This window comes from Scatophagus argus, chromosome 2 (genome assembly GCF_020382885.2).
Source record: "Scatophagus argus isolate fScaArg1 chromosome 2, fScaArg1.pri, whole genome shotgun sequence".
Taxonomy (NCBI): Eukaryota; Metazoa; Chordata; class Actinopteri; family Scatophagidae; genus Scatophagus; species Scatophagus argus.
In genome coordinates this window covers 15,784,789-15,804,757 of record NC_058494.1, presented here as the reverse complement: position 1 = coordinate 15,804,757, position 19,969 = coordinate 15,784,789, and the positions used below count along the sequence as shown (strand labels likewise).

Here is a 19,969-nt window from a genome sequence, read left to right as displayed (position 1 = left end):
CATGTGGGCTGATGAGATCAATTTTTATTTAATATATATATTTATATATATGTGTACATTTAAAGGATTTGTTTTGTCTATATACAATCAGCGTGTAAAACAAACGCTCATCTTTCTTGTCTTTCTTGGTGTAAAATGTCAATTTTATTGCGTTAATAAAGGGTTAGTTTGAGCCGAAATTGGAACGGATATGTCATAAATATTTCTGTACGTGATGAAAGAAAGACTTTGGGCTCAAATTATACTTTTTCTTAAGTAACAGAACAGACCATCTGACAGTGTTACAAGTCTTCGGCAACCATAGATTTTTTTTGTTTTCCTGTCATACATAATTTCACCTTGCAGCCTCTGCAAAAACCCTCAGAACAAAAATAAAAGATCTTGCTCCATTAAATCACCAGTCATGAAGCAGCAGACATCAAAGAGCTCATAAACAGAGCTTGTGATTAAAAGGTCAGTAGCTCTTCACCTGAGGTCTAGAGGCCCTGAGGGGAGGGAGTTCATGGCGGATGAAGCCCCCCCTTCCCCTGAGGTGCAAATTCCAGCAGTTCAATTGCCAACACCAGGTTGTATTTTCTGCTGGCATGACTATCTGGGCATAGTCTGCGCTCATGTTATCTAAATATCTGCCAGCCTCCCCCTGCTGCTTGTTCTCTTTGATCCTCTCTCTAAAATACCGCTTATCGCTGATATATGTTAAATGTGTCTCCTGTGCTACAGCTACAGGATTAAAGCTGTGACTGGACATCTGTATGGTTATGGTTGAGTTAGACATTGCTCTGGTGCTTTTCACTCTGCTACGGTGACTTCTTCTTTTCTCTTCTTCAGTAGATTCTTCAAAAAGTACTCGCCTGTAAAGAGAAAAGACAGAATCAGTTAGAAACATAGATTTTCTCTGACCCATAAGAACTTAATGAGGATATTTGTCTGTCTATTATGTTTTCTATTCTGTTTAATGATGTATATCAACTTTTAAACAGACAAAAGCAGCATTAGCTCTATCTGAACATGTTCACTGCCTGTTCTTACTCTGATAGAGATGACATGTTGTGTTCAGACTTGTAGCCTCGGCACCTTATTAAAAAGCTCCAACTACAGCCGTGTGTTCCACACCTCATCGATATCTTTACAATATCCTGACTCTTATTCCATGTTGTGTTTTCACATTGCCATTGTGCGCTTGAGAGGGTACTGTGAGAAAACTGAACTCTTCATATATGCTTAAGAATTTAATTTAAGAATTTAAAGGGTCAGTTCACCGAAATTACAAAAACACACACAGTATGTTTACCTCAAGTGCAATCATAGCTGCACAAATCCTTTTCATTTCAATATCTGCGATTTCAGTCATAAGTTCGTAGAAGTGAAAATGGCATTGTCACTCACACACAGACGTCATTTTCTTTGACACTACTTTCTGCTGAAACAACTACCATGTCAACTCTTGACAGTGAGTTCTGTGTGTATTATCAGGGCATCCTGGACACTCAAAACATGTTACTGCTACAGAATTTTCAAATGAACAAAATTCTATTCACCTAAACCACATGGCGCTGGTGGTGGCAAACATCTTAAAACCCGAACAGAAAACCCCTAAAAACATCCACGTCTAACTATCATGATGGGTTAGTGGGAAAATATATTTTTTCAAGTTGTTGTATTCCAATATGGGTGAAGTGACCTTTGAACTTGCTGTTGTACTATTTGCGCTGAGTCACTTTTAATGAGTTTCCATCTAAAATGTGCTCAAACTGTAAAATAAAGCAGTGCTGTATGTCGCTGGAATAAAGGCTATTCATAAAATGTGCCTGTTCAAACTGCACAGGACGACACATTTCTCACCCGCTTTGTAAGAGGATCGCACCAGTGGCCCACTGGCAGTGTAAACAAAGCCCATATCGTTTCCAACTTTCTCCCAGTGGGCAAACTTCTCTGGAGTGACGTATTCCTCCACCTAAACCCAAACACACATTTTCACAGTGTGCATTCATTTAGCAAATGTGCATTTTTTCTTGTGCAGCACTGTTGCCCCAATAACAGAATTCATACTCCACACTGTGCAACATCCTTACCTTTAGGTGGCGTTTGGTGGGTTGCATGTACTGACCCAGCGTTAGACAGTCCACTCCTGCCTCACGCAGCTCTGCAACACATCACCACAACAGCGTGGTCAGGAAATTGTTGTACAAAGTTTTTTGCAAGTACGTCTACATGTGACTGGCGAGAGTACACACCAGTTAAGGCGTCAAGTATCTGCTGGTCAGTCTCTCCCAGTCCCAGCATGATGGACGTCTTGGTGAGCACAGTGGGTTTGACTTTTTTCGCATGCTTCAGGACGCTCAGAGACTGGTCAAAGTTCGCTCTGGGGTCACGCACCTGTCTGCAAACAGATGGGACAGACAGAAATCAAATTATCAAAAGGTGAATATACTCCTATACTGAAAACATACACCCAGATTAACAGAAAAGCAGAGCGTGTGCGACAAGATCTCCCCTGTGTTCCCGTTTTGCAGCCAATCTAAAGTCTTGTTTCCACCAAGGAAGCTGGTTCGGTTCAGTTCAGTTTGTTACACAATAGAATATTTTCATTTCCATTATCAAACGTCAAAAGGCTACTCCATTCGGTTACCAAAAAGGCAGAGCTAACACGCAATACACCACTGATGGCTTGATCAGGACAACCAGAGCCGACTTGTCGTCTGTGCTCGATCTCCTGTATTTTCAGCAGTCTTCAGTCTGGCTGCCTGCAGCCTTTTTTTCCTCTGCGAGCGAGACTGAGAAGCAAGCAGCCGAAAAGTGAATGGGAACAGAACAGAAGAAAACGTGAGCAGTTTGTATGTCGTCCTTCTGCCCGTAATGTAGCTTACAGAGGGCTGTAGGCAGTGTGGCAGTTAATAAACACTGCAGCTTCTCAAGACCAAGAAATGTCTCATCTGTTTTTTCCCATCCGCTGGAAAAGTGTAACAAACCCGCCTATGTTTAAGAGTGTGGTCTGCAGTGGGAGAGCAGAAACAGATCTAGGTTTTAGGTACCTTAATTATTGGTTATGCACAGTTTCCAAGGGTACTATAACAAAAGCACTTTGGTGGAAACACAGCTTAACATTTACACTATCAGCTAATGGCTCTCTTGTTCCACCTGCTGGTAAATGTGTATATTGCTGTCCTTTTTAATTGAAACCTGTACAAGAAATATCCCATGTCATTCCTTGATTTGAAGGCTGATTAGAGGCCACCGACATCGAACTGAAGAACTGATGGATTTGAGGCATTCATGTTGAAAAAAAAGTTAGATACATGGCTTCTCACTTTTATTATCTTATCAAAGCTCAAGAATTAACGCCAACATATTGAGAAGCTAGTAAAATACAGAGATATATTAAGTGGCAGTCATTACCTTTGCAGTGCTCGCACAGTCTCCACATTGTGGGCATAAACATCTAACCCTGAGAGGGCGATCTTCTCTACTGCTGTCAGGTCGCCTCGAAAATCAGGGGTCAGACATTCAACCAGGATGTGAGGGTCTCTAGATGAGGATGATACAAGTGCTCATTTATTCACTTTGCTCCAAAACTAAGATAAAAACACCTAATAAATACAGAAGGAAAGGGAGATAATACCTTTCCTTCAGGGTAGAGACTGTCTTTGCAAAGTGCTCAGCCCCTCCATCAGCAACATCTGCAAAGTAAAGGAAGGAAAGTGACATTTCAGCAGGCCATCACTGCTGACATAGCTGTTATTTTCAATATTTGGAGATTCATATTCTTGGGAAACGCTGTGTACTGAAAGGAGGAGGGGAAGGGGGCCTCTATCTGAGTCAGACAAGTCTTTTTGCCTTATAAAAATCAAGCAATGCAAGCAATAGTGTAAAGTTGCACCTGGAAGGAGTTAAGGAGATACACTGAGTTAGAAATCCTTTACCGTCTCTGTCAACTGAGGTGAGAACCACGTAGTCCAGCCCCCAGGCAGCGATTGCCTTGGCTGTGTTGTAGGGCTCATCTGGGTCCAGAGGTGGGGGCTGACGGGCTGTCTTTACAGAGCAGAATCTGCATCCACGGGTACATGTGTCCCCCATTAGCTACATGCAAAGAGAGAAAGAGAGAGAAAAACCATAGCTATATCTGTGTCGTAGAACCGGAACAAATAATCCACAATAGCATTTATTATTGGACGTTCTACTGTCTGGTACTGATGCACAGACACCAGGTGCAGTGTTATTGAGTGTAAGTATTGAAACAATAAACATGACTGATTTCTTCTTTTTGTTGGAAGATATTAGCTCGTGAAGACATGTACACATGCGCTGGACGTACAAAGGTGATATCAAAGTGCTTCTGTTTCAAACGTCTGTGTTTGTTTATAACTGTCAGCGAATTCAGCTGCATCACAGAGTCACAGCACGCCACAAGACTTACCATGATGGTGGCTGTGGCTGTGGCATACTCTCCTCCTCCCCAACACTCCCCAATGTTAGGACACCTGGCTTCCTCACACACCTGAGGAAAAACAGACAAGTGCAGAAAAAAAAATCACACAGGATTCATTCAGTCTCAGAAGTGTTTACTGGACATTTTATACATTTGAGTTTGAGTTTGTTATTGGATAGATATCTGAGGCAAAACTGTTGTCTTGTCTGTATTAGAGACAAGCAGTAGGTGAAGCCAAGGTGAAGCTCACTAAATGACTGGAGTCACTGTATTTTAAAGACAGAATAAGGATGTAATCAGAGTTCATCATTCATTAAATTTTACATTTTCACTCCTAAATAGCCACAAAGCAGTTAAGTTACTTTACAGTCACTGACATATATGCACTCACAGACATGCAGTTAAGCTGAGTTAAAGCAAATGGGAGACAGAAATAGTGTCTTAGTAAGGTTTTTACCCACCACAAGCCTCCAGAACAGAATCAAGGCTGTTTGAAGGCTCATAGATTATACAAGTCTGTGAGAGTGGAATTCTTCTAAAAACATTTTCCTAATTTACCCTAACATTTTTATTTTTTATAAATTAGGATTTAATAATGTTATGTATTTTTTCTTGTGCACTATCCCACCCAACATGTATTAATGTTTATGATTTGATAACCACAAAAGAAGTTTGTGAACGCTGAATTGACTTCCAGTGACCCATCCATCAAAGAGGACCGCTGACCCAAAACATATCACTCTCTCCAACTGTTTGAATTATCTTCATTAACTATGTTTCTCCACTCAGGCAAGCTTTTTCTTTGAACTTTTCCTTTAACTTACGGTGTGCAGGTTGAGGTCTCTCAGTGTGTTCTTCAGCCTGTTGTAGTTTTTTCCTATGGGAATCTCCGTCTTCAGCCATGGGGGAAGCCGCAGCCTGTCACAAAAACAGCAGCAGCAAAAATGAAAATATATTCTCAAAATATATATGCAGCCCAAAAACATCACACAAGATTTAAGAGGTTCTGGTTTGCATGTCACTTCTAACCATTTCCCTTAAAAATGTGACAGCAAGGACACCTTGACCCTTAGGATAATTAAGCTCTATACAGTCTGGTAGATAAGGTTTTGTCTGATCTGGTCTTTGGACCCTTCTGATAAACACCCCACACTCACAGACCACAGGTTTTTACTTATACTTCCAAGAACTGAAATTCCCCACTTTCTCGGTCCTGTTTACAACATCTGCAATATCTTTCCTGTCCTACCTCTCTCCTTTCTCTCTCTTCAGCCTCCCTCTGTACTCTGCCCACTTGGTTTTCTCCGACAGTTCCCCTGAAATGAAGTCCTGTAGATCGGGCCCGTCATCACTCAGAAGCTCCCTCTTTCTGTCAGCGCGGTCTGACGAGGATTTCGCCACGGTTGTCAGACTGTTGGCGTAACCCTGTACGGGAAAGGACTGATGGTTAGTTCAGGTGCTTTCAGTGTCTCCTCGTACAGTCACACTGTCACGAGTTTTACGAGTCCGTGCACCACATCACTTATTTGAGAAATTATAGACGGCCCAACTGTCTCAAGAGCCGAATTACAAAACAACAGACAATTCAAGGCCCGTGACTAGGTGATAGCTGACGGTAGCCGGTACTAGATTACCCATACCGTCAGTGTTTGTAATCGGGAAAATACCTGAGCAGTACCTGGAAATACTCACATGTGGGATGCATCGGGGACTCAGCCATAGGTGGTTTGTGAAGAACCGACCAGACACACAACAACTTTGTTTAAGCAGCGCCATGACTTTAGCTAGCAGGCGACCGTCATTGGCAATAAATCTCGACAAGCGGCTGCTTCGGTCTGGTGTTGCATTCACGTAATATCAGCAGAATGGGAAAATATGAAAACCTCGTGTTTTTCGACTTGGGGCGTTCGGTTCTCATTCCAACACGGGCTAAATACGCTAAATATTAATTTAAATGTTATAGTTTCTATCTTTTTTTTTCCTTCAGCATTTAATACGGTGAGACCTAATGAGGTTATAAACCCATGTGCAAATATGTCCCAGCCAAGGTGGCAGCTTAAAGAGTAGCAGACAAGAAAAACAAGGCAACACATTACTATTCAACAAATTAAATCAAATGTTAATAATGTCTAAACCCATTTTCTACATAATGAAGACTTTCGACGGTGACTTTGGAGAAATTATGTTTTTTTCATATTCCTGTAGATTTTTTTCACTAAGAGAGACAGCTGTCAACATTTCAGGATTTCTTCGATTCGGAAGAACATGTCAATTTCGAGAGCTGATGTGAACGCAGCAGAGTTTATGGAAGGGAAACTTAATCACTAGACAGTAAACAACGTCTGTATGCTGGTTGGTATTTCGTTCCCTCTTTTATACCTAAAATGTTTTGCTAATTTCTAAATTTCAGTCATGAATGTAACCATCCTTTACCACATAAATTTTGTGATCGTCATAAAACTCCTCATTTGTCTAGTAATGCCTGATGACGACGCATACGTGCTCTACAACTGCGTCGTGACGTCCTTCCTTCCTCCTTTCCTCTGCTACCGGCGAGGTGAGGATAGCTGAAAAATTGTTCACTAGGTTTCATCTAACTCCATCTGTGTCAGTTTAACATGTTTTTGACTTAATTTTGAACTGTCGGATATGGACAGTGTTGTGTTTCACTACATAAGCTGCATTTTTACGTTATTTAAGGTTAGCTAGGAAATATATTATTTGTTTTGCCATACATTCCGCTGTCTCAGGCCTGACGTTGGGGCTCAGTTCGTTCTGGAGGCCGCAGCGGTTTGAGCATTATGTGTTGTTAAGTATAGTGTTGGTATTGTTTCAGCTCTTAATCACATATACTATGCTTTTTCAGAAATTGCTCTTTAGTGACCCATATGAGCAACTTCGGTCTCACGTAGATCTCCGTTAGCATTAGCTCAAATGCTAGGTACTACAATGCAGTGTGGCTGTGCTCATTTGCTCATGCCAGACACTGAATTTTACAGTGTTCTCATGTTAGTCAGAAACCCATTTAAACAGAAGACCAAACGTTACACTGTAGCTGTTTCATGTACAATATGGCATGCCAGTGAGAGTTATTACTCTGTCCCCTTTAACCTAATCTTAAGAGCCTTGTAACTCTGGGAAGTAAAGCTTTCAGGTTTTAAGGGATGCATTCAAGCTTCAGAGCATTAAGCACATACTGTTTTTGTCTCTTTATAGAATGAAGACCATTCTCAGCAGTCAGACTGTTGACATCCCCGACAATGGTAAGAAACTTGTGATTTTTGCAGACAGGGTCATTTTGAGGCAGTCTGTAACTTGTGAGGAGCATGGTAGCTTACCTTCTGTGTGGTTCTTTTTTTTTTTGTTTTGTTCTTTTGCTGCTTGGTGGCACAGTCGAGGTGAGGTTGAAGGGGCGGACAGTGATTGTCAAGGGGCCCCGTGGCAAACTCGTCAGGGAGTTCAACCACATCAACCTGGAGCTCTCCCTTCTGGGCAAGAAACAGAAGAAGGTAAGGAAGAGCAAGGCATATTTGCCTGAAGTGATGCAAAATATTTTGTACTGTGAAAAATTCTACAGTTAATGTTGGTGGTATAATGTGAAGGCGGGTTCAAATACGGCAAGGCGGTATGCTCGAATCATTCCCGCGATAATCCATTTAAAAATTAGACAAGCCATCAAACTGATGGAGAAAGGAGTGTTCTTTGATCGTTCTCCTGTAACACGCACACATAAAAATTCAGTCCCTCATTTATATTGATTGCGGCTTAAGCATAGCTGTTGATTTGTACATTTTGATACATTCTGTGGATTGAAAGTTTATACCGTCGCAAGGAAGATGGAAAATAGCCCTAATATACTAATTAATCGGGCTATAAAAGTTTATGAAAGAAGTAGCTTACAGTCAGCAAATTGCTGCTTCAAAATAAAATAGTGTTTTAGCAGTATATTATAGTATATTACGGATGTTCTTTTAAATGAGTTCTAAACACTCTCAACCAAGAGATGGATTAATGTAGACAGTGTTTTTCAGACAGAAGCGTGTCTTCATTCTGAAATCGGCTCGTTAATTACTGTAAAATGATTTTAAAATCTAAAACAGGCTGGAACAAGCCAATAAGCTAAAGATTTGTTTTGCTAATTTGTTCGGTAATTAACTAAATCATTGATGTTGATTCCTTTTCTGGTAATGAACTTATACGGTAGTTGTTTCAATTTGAAAATGATGTGAGCTGCTGTGCCTGTGTGTTCTTCAGCTCCGTGTGGATAAATGGTGGGGAAACAGGAAGGAGCTGGCCACAGTCCGCACCATCTGCAGCCACGTCCAGAACATGATCAAGGGGGTCACTTTGGTGAGATTACACTCATTATTGAGTGACTTATTATTCCAGTGTCAAGGTGCTGTAACGGGCTCCGGGCCCAGCCTTTATGAGGTGCAGTTAGAATATTTTGTAGTCATGATTTCTGTTGTGTGGTTTTAAGCTGTACAGTTGGTTATTGTTGGTAGAACAAAAGGATTTTGTTTGCCTTCACGGTTCGCCTCATTGCCCCTCTCGCCTCTGACTGCAGGGTTTCCGGTACAAAATGCGTTCTGTGTACGCCCATTTCCCCATTAACGTCGTCATTCAGGAGAATGGAACTATGGTGGAGATCAGGAACTTCCTGGGCGAGAAGTACATCCGCCGTGTCCGAATGAGAAATGGTGAGTCTGCAAGTGTTGGAAATATTGTAGTTATGAGAACAATATTGTATTTATTTTCTGTAAGATTCAAGCTTTTGAGATGTAATAAGGGAGGGACTAAATTTAGCTGTTGTCAGTAGAGGTGGGGAATACTGATACTTCTGTATCTTTCAATACTTCTGTGTTGGTATACGAGTATTATTATTTTTCAGTTTATTTGAGCTTTGGTGTAAAATAACCAAATGGGGCTGTCTGTTTTGGTCTAAACCAGTGAACTAAATAGGGCTGCAGATTAATTTCTCGATTAATTGCTTAAAATTTGCCCCAGCCCATGGTGATTTATTTCAAAAGCTTGTTTGTTATATTTCAACCTGTGGAGGACAGAAATAATGCGTTTTTCACAGCAGCTCCTCCACCATCCGACACTGAGATGCACTTTTATCTTGTCCTCAGGTTTAAGTGTGCTGTAGAAGTAATTTTATCTCACTGTTATTGATGTTGAAGATCACTCTTTCTCCCCTCTGTCTCCCAGGTGTTAACTGTTCAGTCTCAGCTGCCCAGAAGGACGAGCTGATCCTGGAGGGTAACGACATTGAGCTGGTGTCAAACTCAGGTATGCTGTGCACCTTTGTCTCTCCAGCTGTTCTACATGGCTGTCGTTTTTCATCACGTTGGAGTCGAAGGATTCGTAACACTGTCAGTGCTGAAATCCTTCCCAGTGGTTGAACTCGCACGTACGGTTGTTGGTCATTGCCTCAACAGTGGGATATAATCAGTTCAGTTCGGGGATTCAGCTTGATGTAAAATAATTTCCCATTCTGTCAAAGTAAACACACATCATGAAATCTGTTGGTGACATGTGATTGGCAGAGGGCTGGCACCTCCCTGTAGACGTTCCTGCAACAGTCTGCTGATTACAGTCTCTGTTTAGTTTTATATCGGTCTTTTGGTGTTGTAGCTAATCCTGTCAGATCCTGTAGCACCTCCTTTTACAGATTTTTCCTCAAACTGTCGCAATGAGTTCATTGACATGTTTCTGCCATTATATGGCTGGATAGTATCCTTTTCCAGCCATATGAAGTAATAGTATTCCTCATTACCAGTAGTGTCTGCTGGTAGCTTTGTCATTGATAAGTCTTAAATATTGTGATGCAGAAAATTGCAGCCACTTCTTTGTGTGACTTGAAATGTATATGATGATATTAGGTTAATTCCAATACTATTAGTATTCACTATTCAGTGGTTGAATGCAAAGATGACTGAAGTCAGTGGCTCCCTAATATTTGTTGTCTTATTGTAGTTTATTGTAGAATAAAATCAACTTGCAGTCTCCTCTCAAATGTTACATGTGCTGATTTGTGAGCACTCTGAGCAATAACTTTAAATAACTTTAAGGAGCTGAAGAGTCAAAACTAACTAATTATTTCACCAGGGAAAAGCAAAGATGTCCAGACGTTATACGTTTGGAAGTTTATCATCTCACCCCTCCTCAGACAGGCACCCCAATGACTTCAGTTATCTTTAATGTGCTGCACCTTTTATTCTCTAAACTGGACGTTGTTGTACAAAACACCGTCAACTGTGCTGTAACCATGTTAGTACTTCCTGTGTGCACCATATCTGTCAGTGTTCATCCCTCCGCCCACCTTCTCTGTTGTGATCCTGTATGTGATGTGACGTGTTGTTTATCATCCCAACTTCTCTCTGTTCCAGCTGCTCTGATCCAACAGGCCACCACAGTCAAAAATAAGGATATCAGAAAGTTCTTGGACGGTATTTACGTGTCTGAGAAGGGAACAGTAGTGGAACCGGATCAGTAAAAGTTAACATCTGCACTCGTAGAGGTTAGACAATGCCGTCGAAGCGTCCTTTGTTTGCCTATCTGTTTTCTCTCTTTTTTTTTTTTTTTGTTTTTGCTTGTTATTTCTTTTTCCAATGTAAACACGTCTTTCAGTGTTATGTGGTTTTGGGACTACACAGAGTGGTTAACAACAAAATTCCTCTTTCTTTTCCTTCCTCCTTTTGACATCATTTTAATGTCCTAATTGAGCATTAACCAGAGCATGTAACTAAAATTTGAGTTGTTAAATCTTAGTTATTTTGATGTATTTGGAACAAGTCTCAGGCTCCATGACACGAGCAATGCTGTCAGGCCTCAGCAATGTAGCATTTTGTGCTTACATATTTTCATTGTTGTTGTTCCACTGCCTGTCAGTTCTCTCCCTTAACGTTTGGATCTTCTACTCCTTTTCAGCGGCCTTGATCCAACAGGCCACCACGGTCAGAAAGAAGGACATCAGGAAGTTCCTGGATGGCATCTACGTCAGTGAGAAGACCACTGCAGTGGAACAAGAAGTTGAATAAATGTTTCACCATGTCCTGATATGACCAATAAAACTACCAACCTTTCCAGTTAATCTGTCATGTGATTCCTTTATTATCTTTTTACTCACTTAGCTTCAGATACAAAATTAAGCTAAAGTTAAATTGGATTCGAAATAAAAGTTAAGATTAGAGGTCATTGCTTTGTTTACACTTTGTGTTGTCTTTGTTGAATGTTTGATTCTGCTTGTTCATAATGAAGCAATTGTTACCATCTAACTGCTGCCTATTTATCTTGGTTGATTTTTGTAGGAAAGTTTAATGAAACGATGTTTAGAGAGCAGTTCAACATCTTGGGGCATAATCTTTGCTTTCTGGCAAAAAATTGATGCTCCACTGTCACTTTAGTGCCACGTGACTTGGAGGTGGTTACCAGGCAACCAGCTGAGGCTTCAGGAAGTTAATTGTTTAGTGAAGCAATATTGACAAATTCATCCCATGAAATGGTAGTTTGTTTTGAATGGATAAAAAAAAATTGTTATTGGATAGATTAAGAAGTACTGGTGGGTAGGTTTTGAGATAATGACTACTTCAATTTGAAATTAGCCTTTAGAAACTATAACCATAGAAATAAGAATGAAATGAAAATGTTTTATTTTGCAATTTCTTGGTTACATGTTTTATTTCTGCTCAGTCCTGATCATTTTAAACATGGGTCTCCACACTTCATGTGATTTAACATGAAGTTGCTCTCATTAGTTTAGCTGCTGTTAACTTCAAAATCAGTTTAATCCTATGCTGTGCTGTACAAATCATTGGTTAGACATGTTTGAATTTCAGATCAGTATCTGAGATTTATGTAAGAGAATCTTTGTACGGCTTTGAGATCATTTATCCTACTGTTGTTCATGTGAAGGCCACAAGATGAATGTTTTTTTAATTAAACTTAATGAGATTAACAGTTAATTAAATTAATTAGCTGTATTTGAAATGGCAATTTGTTCTCTAAAGAAACTGAAGTTGATGACAGTGTCTTCATGGTCAGCATTCAGATATCTGAATTATATATTAATCCTACAGTGTCCCTATTCTGCATTCAAACAAATCGAATGACATTGTACTCTCCAGGTACACTTAGGTCCATATATACTGGAATGAGTATACGTTTGTTTTTTTTTATCATTTGGTCTCTGTATACCACTACATGGATTTTAACCATTAAGGAATTACAGCCATTTGTATACACCCACCCCCATTTTTGGAGGCTCACCAATTAAGGGACAAATGGCTGACAAGCAGTTTCTTGGCCAGGAATGGCCTGTTCCCTCACAGATATAACAGTCTGGAGCTGCTTCTGATTGTTACGTTTGCATTTGGTTGCTGTTCACTGGAACACTCAACATGATGTCCATAGAGGTGTCCATGCAAGTGAAAACTGTGTCAGGTGTGCCAAGAGAAACCTGTGGCTTTTATCTTAAATCATGTTATCACTTTTTACGTATTATTTTACTATTGGACATTATAGGCATATACTGTGTGTATATGTATATATATTTATTTAAGGTAGTTTATATTTTTAATCCACTGTGTTTCTAGTGTGTGTGTCTCAGTTTAAATATTACTTCCAGGCATTTACCAGTCTTAGACGTTACACTAACACACTAAACGAAGATGATGAAAGTGGTAAACATTATAACTGATCAATATCAGTATGATTTGTTATTTGTCTTGGTGGACAGTAGACACTCACAGACCAGTTTGTTTCCATGCTTCATCCTTTTATTTTGACACAAGACATAAGTGACTAGAGTCATCTCTTCTAATTAAAAGCACTAGAAGGCTCTCCAGCTCCTCTGTAATTCACTTGTCATTTCATCCCTTGTGCAGTTGCAACAATAGCACAGAATTAAAGATGTGCTGTTTGATATTGAACCTTCAGGCTCTATGTCAGGCTGTTGACACAAGCAGAGGTAAATATGCACACACACAAACTGCTTGTGTGGTTGATGGTTGTGCATGCCTCCGTGTCAGCTCCAGATTTAATTGGCTGGCATGACACAGATAGATGGATTCAAAGACTTGCAAGGTACATCATCCCAGCATTTGCCACCTGTAAACACAAAACACACAGAAGCCAGTCAGTTCTACACAAACCAATACTGAAAAAAAGCTACATATGAACTGAAAGAACCAGTCATTAAAATGAAATGCAAAGGTATTGATCTCAGGATAAGTCCAAAGAAGATCTGATTCTGACACAATTAATCTAAACAGAGCCATGTGTGCTAGCACACCTCCCTTCATCACTTATGCTGAAGGAGTCTATGGCATCACCAAAAACATCAACAGTATTTATATGATTACTCTCACCAGAGGAAGAAGAGAAAAGTTCCACACTGCAGAGTTAATTTACAAAATGTACAAAAACATCACTAAAAGTATGCTCTTAAGCACAGTAATGTATTGTGATTTACCTCCAGTATTGATCTGTAAACAGCACTGGTCTAGGCTATTATCAGGCTGTCCTGGACACCAAAGGTTATAATCGTAATGTGTACTATCAATCCAGAACCACAGTCCTTCCTAGAAGACAGAGAAAACATATGTACTTATGATAAAATTGCACATGATAAACATTATTTTCATTCTATTTCTTAAAATCTTGCGTAAGGGCGGCACGGTGGTGCAGTGGTTTGCATGTTCTCCCTGTGCCTGCGTGCCTTCCTCCCACAATACCAAAAACATGCATGTTAGGTTAATTGGCTACTCTAAATTGCCCCTAGGTGTGAGAGTGTGTGGTTGTTTGTCTTTGTGTGTCAGCCTTGCGATTGACCCCCCCCCCCCGCAACCCTGACGGATAAGCGGTATAGCGGTATGGATGGAAAATCTTGTGTAGTGAAATATTACCTCTTGGCAGTCCGAGCCCCCGACCCATGTTTGTAGGTGTTCCGCAGTTGTCAGCTGCTGAATAAACTGGTACTCATCAAGGTTGTGTATCGATGCAAGCGTTCCTTTTTGTTTCAGACAGTTTTCCTGTAGTGGAGATTTATATGTAGAGTCAGGGGAGGATGTCAGTTAACAAAGCATGCAAGTCGGTATTACCGGAACAGTTAAACCAATATGACTTCATATGTTCCCTGTTACCTGAGCCTTGGCCCAATGCATTTGTGTTGGAACAAAAAGGAAACAGCGACCTTGGTATAACACCCAATTTAGAGGACAGTTTGTTCCCGCCAGTTTGACGATAGGTTCTACACCAATTGGTGCAATTATGGTTTCATTGGCAGATATGTTGTCTGAGGAAAAACAGAAGAGTGGAGAACGTCTGAATGCAGAAAACCATTTCCAATCATAACCGGTCTTATTTATCGCAATTAATCTTGTTTTGTTGTTTTTCTGTTTTATTTGATTATCGTTGCTTGCCTAAAATTAACAAAGTAAACAAAGTATGAAGAGTCAGAGACGATACTTTAACCGTTTACCAATTAACCAAGTGTTTTTTGAGCATTTCACAACTATCGTAGCCTTTTGTCGCCCCTATCCAAACTTGTTTGAAACGAGCTGCGGTCATCAAATCTAGAATACGTACATATTTACAAAAATCGATGATGTTCGTGAAGTAAAACATGAAATATTGTCTCCTGTTTTCACTGAGTAAACAAAAGATTAAAAAATGATCACATTCTGTATTATTTATGTTTTATAGAGCTTTTATTGGCATTGGGCTTATATATATATTTTTAAATATATATGTATATAATTTCAAATGCCAGATTCCTATTATATTCATATTTTGATCGATATTGTTATTCCTTGGTTTAGCCTTTGTAGGACACAACAGAATATGATAGATGTATCACATCTCATAATGTGTACAATATATGGTTTCAGTGTTTTTTGCTTTTCTGTGAAGTGCGACACAAATAAATCGTGTTTGCTTACGACTTGCCAAACAAAAAAAATGTATGGAGACTCACCATCACTCTGAGCATTAGACAGAGCCAACAAGGCACAAACAAGTAGAGACACAGACAGCATCCTGGAAGAGATGGTGCAAATGTTTAAGATGATTGTTTTTAACAAGAAAATAAAAGATAAAATCTCTTTGGACAAAGAAAGCAAGGAAGAAGAAAAAAAGTTTAAAAATGAAGGAAAAAAGGCTGAGAACAAACCTGCTGGAGAAATATCTTCTTTCTTAAAGCCGTCAGCCTGTTGCCTCTGCCTTCCTGTGTGGATCGTTTGAGAAAGACCAGCTATTTATATGGTGGCTTGCATTTCACAAGGCTATGCACTCATTGATTTTTTATTGTTGTCACTGTGTTAATTTGAATAGTCTCAAAGGGCACCACATTACGCAGTTTCCTTTCACAATGTTGATTTAATTTAATATTTGAGGTCCATTAAATGTTCCTTGGCACAGGAGAACTACTGACACTGCTAGGTATTAATGGAATAATAAAAAATATTATTTGGTTATTATAAATTATTATATGTTGTTATCTCAATGTAACAAAATTTGTTTTCTCTCTCGATATAACAGCATTTAAAATCCATTGCACAGCCATTCTCAGCTTGCATACATTGTAGTAAAAATTATTATACCAGATAACATTGTTAAACTTTTTACACAAGTGTTTTTTTCTTCAAATTGCATATCAGCTGCAACAGACAGTGGTCTGTTGCAGCCTGTGCCATGTCGACATTACTGCCTGTTTTCTACCATAAAATGTATCTATTCATGCATTGCTTTTCAGCAGAGGCTCAGCTTTAAAGTTGGTGTAATGTTATTTATTTAATAGGTTGATGAATGTATCAGTGCAATGTATTGAGTACCACTGAGTGCATTAACTGGCAGAAAGTGAGACAAAAAGTCTATCAAATCTTTGCAACATGGTGAACGGGGAAATGGTCTAGTTTATAAATTCTAATCAGTTAAAGTAACCGGGTTAATGAAGTGGTGATTAGTGATCAGTGAAATGCACGAGGGCGGCATGGTGGTGCAGTGGTTAGCACTGTTGCCTCATAGCAAGAGGGTTCCAGGTTTGAATCCCGGTCTGGGCCCTTCTATGTGGAGTTTTGCATGTTCTCCCTGTGCCTGCGTGGGTTTTCTCCGGGTTCTCCGGCTTCCTCCCACAATACCAAAAACATGCACATTAGGTTAATTGGCTACTCTAAATTGCCCCTAGGTGTGAGTGTGAGAGTGTGTGGTTGTTTGTCTTTGTGTGTTGGCCCTGCAATTGACTGGCGACCAGTCCTGGGTGTACCCTACCTCTCGCCCGTAGTCAGCTGGGATAGGCTCCAGCTCCCCCGCGACCCTGACGGATAAGCGGTATAGAAAATGGATGGATGAAATGGGCGATAAGAGGAGGGAGGAGAAGCTGAACCAGAGTGAATGACCCAAATGAACGTGTCTTGTATTTAAACTTGATGGTCTAATTTCAAAGGTCTGACTTTCTTATTCCTCCACCAGTTACTACCTTTTACCACAAGCAGCAGAATCATTTCATTGGCTCACTGGGTACACTGGGATATAAAACCAAAATGTAAATCTACCTTATCTGCAATCCAGTTCAATGACACTGACATGTGATAAAGGTTGATTTCTTGCTCTGAAATCAATAATTTTGTTCACTGATACAACCTCAAAGTTCATGCTTATTGGAAATGACATGAAGACAGCCCACAGTTGATAGAGAAAAGTCTGACTAAAGGGTGACAGTGAAAGTACCCAAGGCAAATCCATGTTATGTTCATGTTGAAGTTCCTACCATTAAAAAAAGCAGTTTCTGCATGATAATCAAAAACCTTGTCTTTGGTGATCCCCTTGATTTTCCTGTAGTGTCATCTTGAGGATACCTAATGGATATATTTCCATAATGTGCTCCTTCAACCTGAGGGACTCATGATTTTTCATCTAGGGCCGGCGTCACATCAGATTTGGATCACAGAGCTGTATCATGGATTCCAGTGCTACAGCTTATGACAAAATACTTCCACCAGCTATGGCAGCACTTAATGTTCAGCTCTTGTTAGCTAATGTTAGCATGCTAATATGCTAAATTAAGCTAAAGATCAGCATTGTTAGCGTTGGCATTTTGAGCATGTTAGCATACTGACATCAGTATTTAGTTAAAGTTTACAGATTCATACTAAAATCATAGTTGTAGCAGTTATACAACAGCTGTACGTAACGATTATCATAATAGAACCACCAGATGAAGAATTTTAGCTAAAAAGTTTTTGTGGTAGTGTAGTTAAGTACACTGCATCCGGAAAGTATTCAGACCGCTTTGCTTTTTCCACATTTCCACATGTTACAGTCTCATTCAAAAATGGATTAAATTAAATTTCTCCCTCAATATTCTACACAAAATACTGACAAAGTGAAACAAGTTTGCTTGAATTTTTGCGTGAATACTTTCCGGATGCACTGTAACTAGTCATGAACATTGTGGAAGGGATGCCTGTTCTAAAAGGCCTGTTTGTTCATGATAAATGGAGATGCTGAAATTCTTCACAGGTGCTGGTTGGTTTTTGAACATTACTACACAACTACCTTTTGCATTACCCTCAATTTAACTATCACATAGCCCTTCTATTCTCACCACAAAAGATTTATTACACTGATATTACACATATCATATTTTTATGTGTATTTTATTCAATCCAGTTTATTTATATAGAGCAAAATCACAACAAAAGTTATCTCATGACACTTTCCAATTAGAGCAGGTCTAGACCAAACTCTACTTAATTAAACTAACTAATTAAATTTGTGATACAGAGAACCCAACATTCCCCAATGAGCAAGCACTTGGCGACAGTGGCAAGGAAAAACTACCTTATCGAGAAACCTTGGAGCGGACACTGGCTCAAGATGGACGGCCATCGGCTTTGATTGGTTGGGTTGAGAGAGAGAAAGAGGGAGAGAGAGGGAGGGGGAGAAATTGAGAAGTGGTTGGGGGGTGAAAGAAGAAGCACACAAACAGAGATGGGTAGCAACAGCAATACTACCAGAAATATTGGACCTTTAGATAATGATGATGATGAAGTATATAGAAGTTACTGTGGTGATTATGATAACAATAGTAGAAACAACAATAATGGTAGTAGCTGTACAGAGTAGTAAAGTAGAGTAGAATTAAAATAGATTATGACTAAACAGTAGTAGTTTCAAGCAGGACGGCAGGAGGACCAACCACGATCCATGGGAACCTGTGAGACGAGAAAGCACAAGGACTCCGGGGAAGAAATTGAGTTAGTAATATGCATTAATGGGACATAAATGTGTGCTGAAGAACAGGGAGAGGAAGAAAGAGCTCAGTGCATCGTGGGAGATCCCCCGACAGTCTAAGCCTATAGCAGCATAACTAGGGGTCAGCCAGGGCCAGCCCTAACTATAAGCTTTATCAAAAAGGAAAATTTTACGTCTACCCTTAAACATAGAGAGGATCCCCTACCGGACCGAAATCGGAAGATGGTTCCGCAGTAGAGAACCTTGATAACTAAAGGCTCTGGTTCCTGATCTACTTTTGAAGATTCTAGGAACCACAAGTAATTCTGCATCTTGGGAATGTAAAGTTCTCGTGGGATATTAGGGTACTATCAACTCTTTAAGATATGACATGATGAAGATATGTATTTATGTATATATGTAACTATCTTTTCTTTTTAAACTGCATTTCAGTGAGCAATCCTGTATTGTATGATGACACATTAAAAAAACCTTGAACCTTGAATGTTTGACTGTGCAAATATTTCCCCTGCAAATATTGTGAGGGAGGTATTTGAAAGTAGTTTTGAAAAAAACTACATGTGATTTAATGCTCTATCAGACTTTTTACCAAAAAAAAACAAGATTTACCAAAGTGTCAGAAATGGTGTTCTCTTATTTCTCAAAGCATGAAAGCAATTTTAGTCTTGAAAACAATTGATTACGTAGTGATGGACGATAGCATTATAGTGTATTAATGGTATGTGATGCTATTTCCTATAAATTTGTGATCAAAGCTACATATAACTTGCATTATAATTAATGCATTTAATTAATGGTATACTATTACTGCTACTCTGGACTTGGCTATAGAGAAAGACAGATTGTCCAGTGAGTCACAATTTGTTTTACTTTAGTTTAATAGTGGTCAAATGGACACTATATTACACAATATCTTTTTAAAATTTACAAGGTTATATAATCAATGTCTAGAATAATATAACAAATAATATAATGGAATATCGGGACTCAAATTGAATGTACAAATCAGTGTCATTATCCAATCTCTCAACATACCTGTTAAACAATGAAGCTCCCACTTTCTTAATGTGATATGTATCCAGTAATGATTTTTTTCCACAAGAGAGTTTCAAGAATGAATGACACACTTGTATTCCTTCATGCTTCTATAATGGGAACTTCAGCATTTAGTATTTTAGTATTCAGTATTTAGAACAATACGGAACTGGATGCCCTTAAAAATAAAATATTAGGCTATGGATTGCCTAACCTATTGCAAAAATAATCTGGAAACTATCTTGCTCAATC

General features: G+C 39.4%; 3 protein-coding genes across 3 annotated transcripts; 1 reads left to right on the top strand and 2 right to left on the bottom strand.

Moving 5' to 3' along the window:
* Window positions 1-6: 6 nt before the first annotated feature.
* Window positions 7-6,395, bottom strand: lias (lipoic acid synthetase). The gene is made up of 11 exons (XM_046413545.1): window positions 6,119-6,395; window positions 5,676-5,851; window positions 5,251-5,344; window positions 4,415-4,495; window positions 3,921-4,077; window positions 3,620-3,677; window positions 3,397-3,525; window positions 2,235-2,380; window positions 2,073-2,143; window positions 1,843-1,954; window positions 7-851 (listed from the first exon to the last, which is right to left on the bottom strand). Exons 1-11 carry the CDS (start codon window positions 6,200-6,202, stop codon window positions 790-792), a joined length of 1,170 nt encoding a protein of 389 aa, XP_046269501.1. The 5' UTR covers window positions 6,203-6,395; the 3' UTR covers window positions 7-789.
* Window positions 6,396-6,958: 563 nt separating this feature from the next.
* rpl9 (ribosomal protein L9) lies at window positions 6,959-11,522 on the top strand. The gene is made up of 8 exons (XM_046413559.1): window positions 6,959-6,983; window positions 7,643-7,689; window positions 7,820-7,935; window positions 8,681-8,776; window positions 8,994-9,126; window positions 9,638-9,718; window positions 10,819-10,949; window positions 11,360-11,522. Exons 2-7 carry the CDS (start codon window positions 7,644-7,646, stop codon window positions 10,923-10,925), a joined length of 579 nt encoding a protein of 192 aa, XP_046269515.1. The 5' UTR covers window positions 6,959-6,983; window position 7,643; the 3' UTR covers window positions 10,926-10,949; window positions 11,360-11,522.
* Window positions 11,523-13,184: 1,662 nt separating this feature from the next.
* Window positions 13,185-15,695, bottom strand: LOC124072286 (type-2 ice-structuring protein-like). Its single transcript, XM_046413572.1, has 6 exons — window positions 15,600-15,695; window positions 15,405-15,466; window positions 14,572-14,723; window positions 14,335-14,460; window positions 13,902-14,010; window positions 13,185-13,537 (listed from the first exon to the last, which is right to left on the bottom strand). The coding sequence occupies exons 2-6, from the start codon at window positions 15,463-15,465 to the stop codon at window positions 13,467-13,469; spliced, it is 519 nt and encodes a 172-aa protein (XP_046269528.1). The 5' UTR covers window position 15,466; window positions 15,600-15,695; the 3' UTR covers window positions 13,185-13,466.
* Window positions 15,696-19,969: the final 4,274 nt, after the last annotated feature.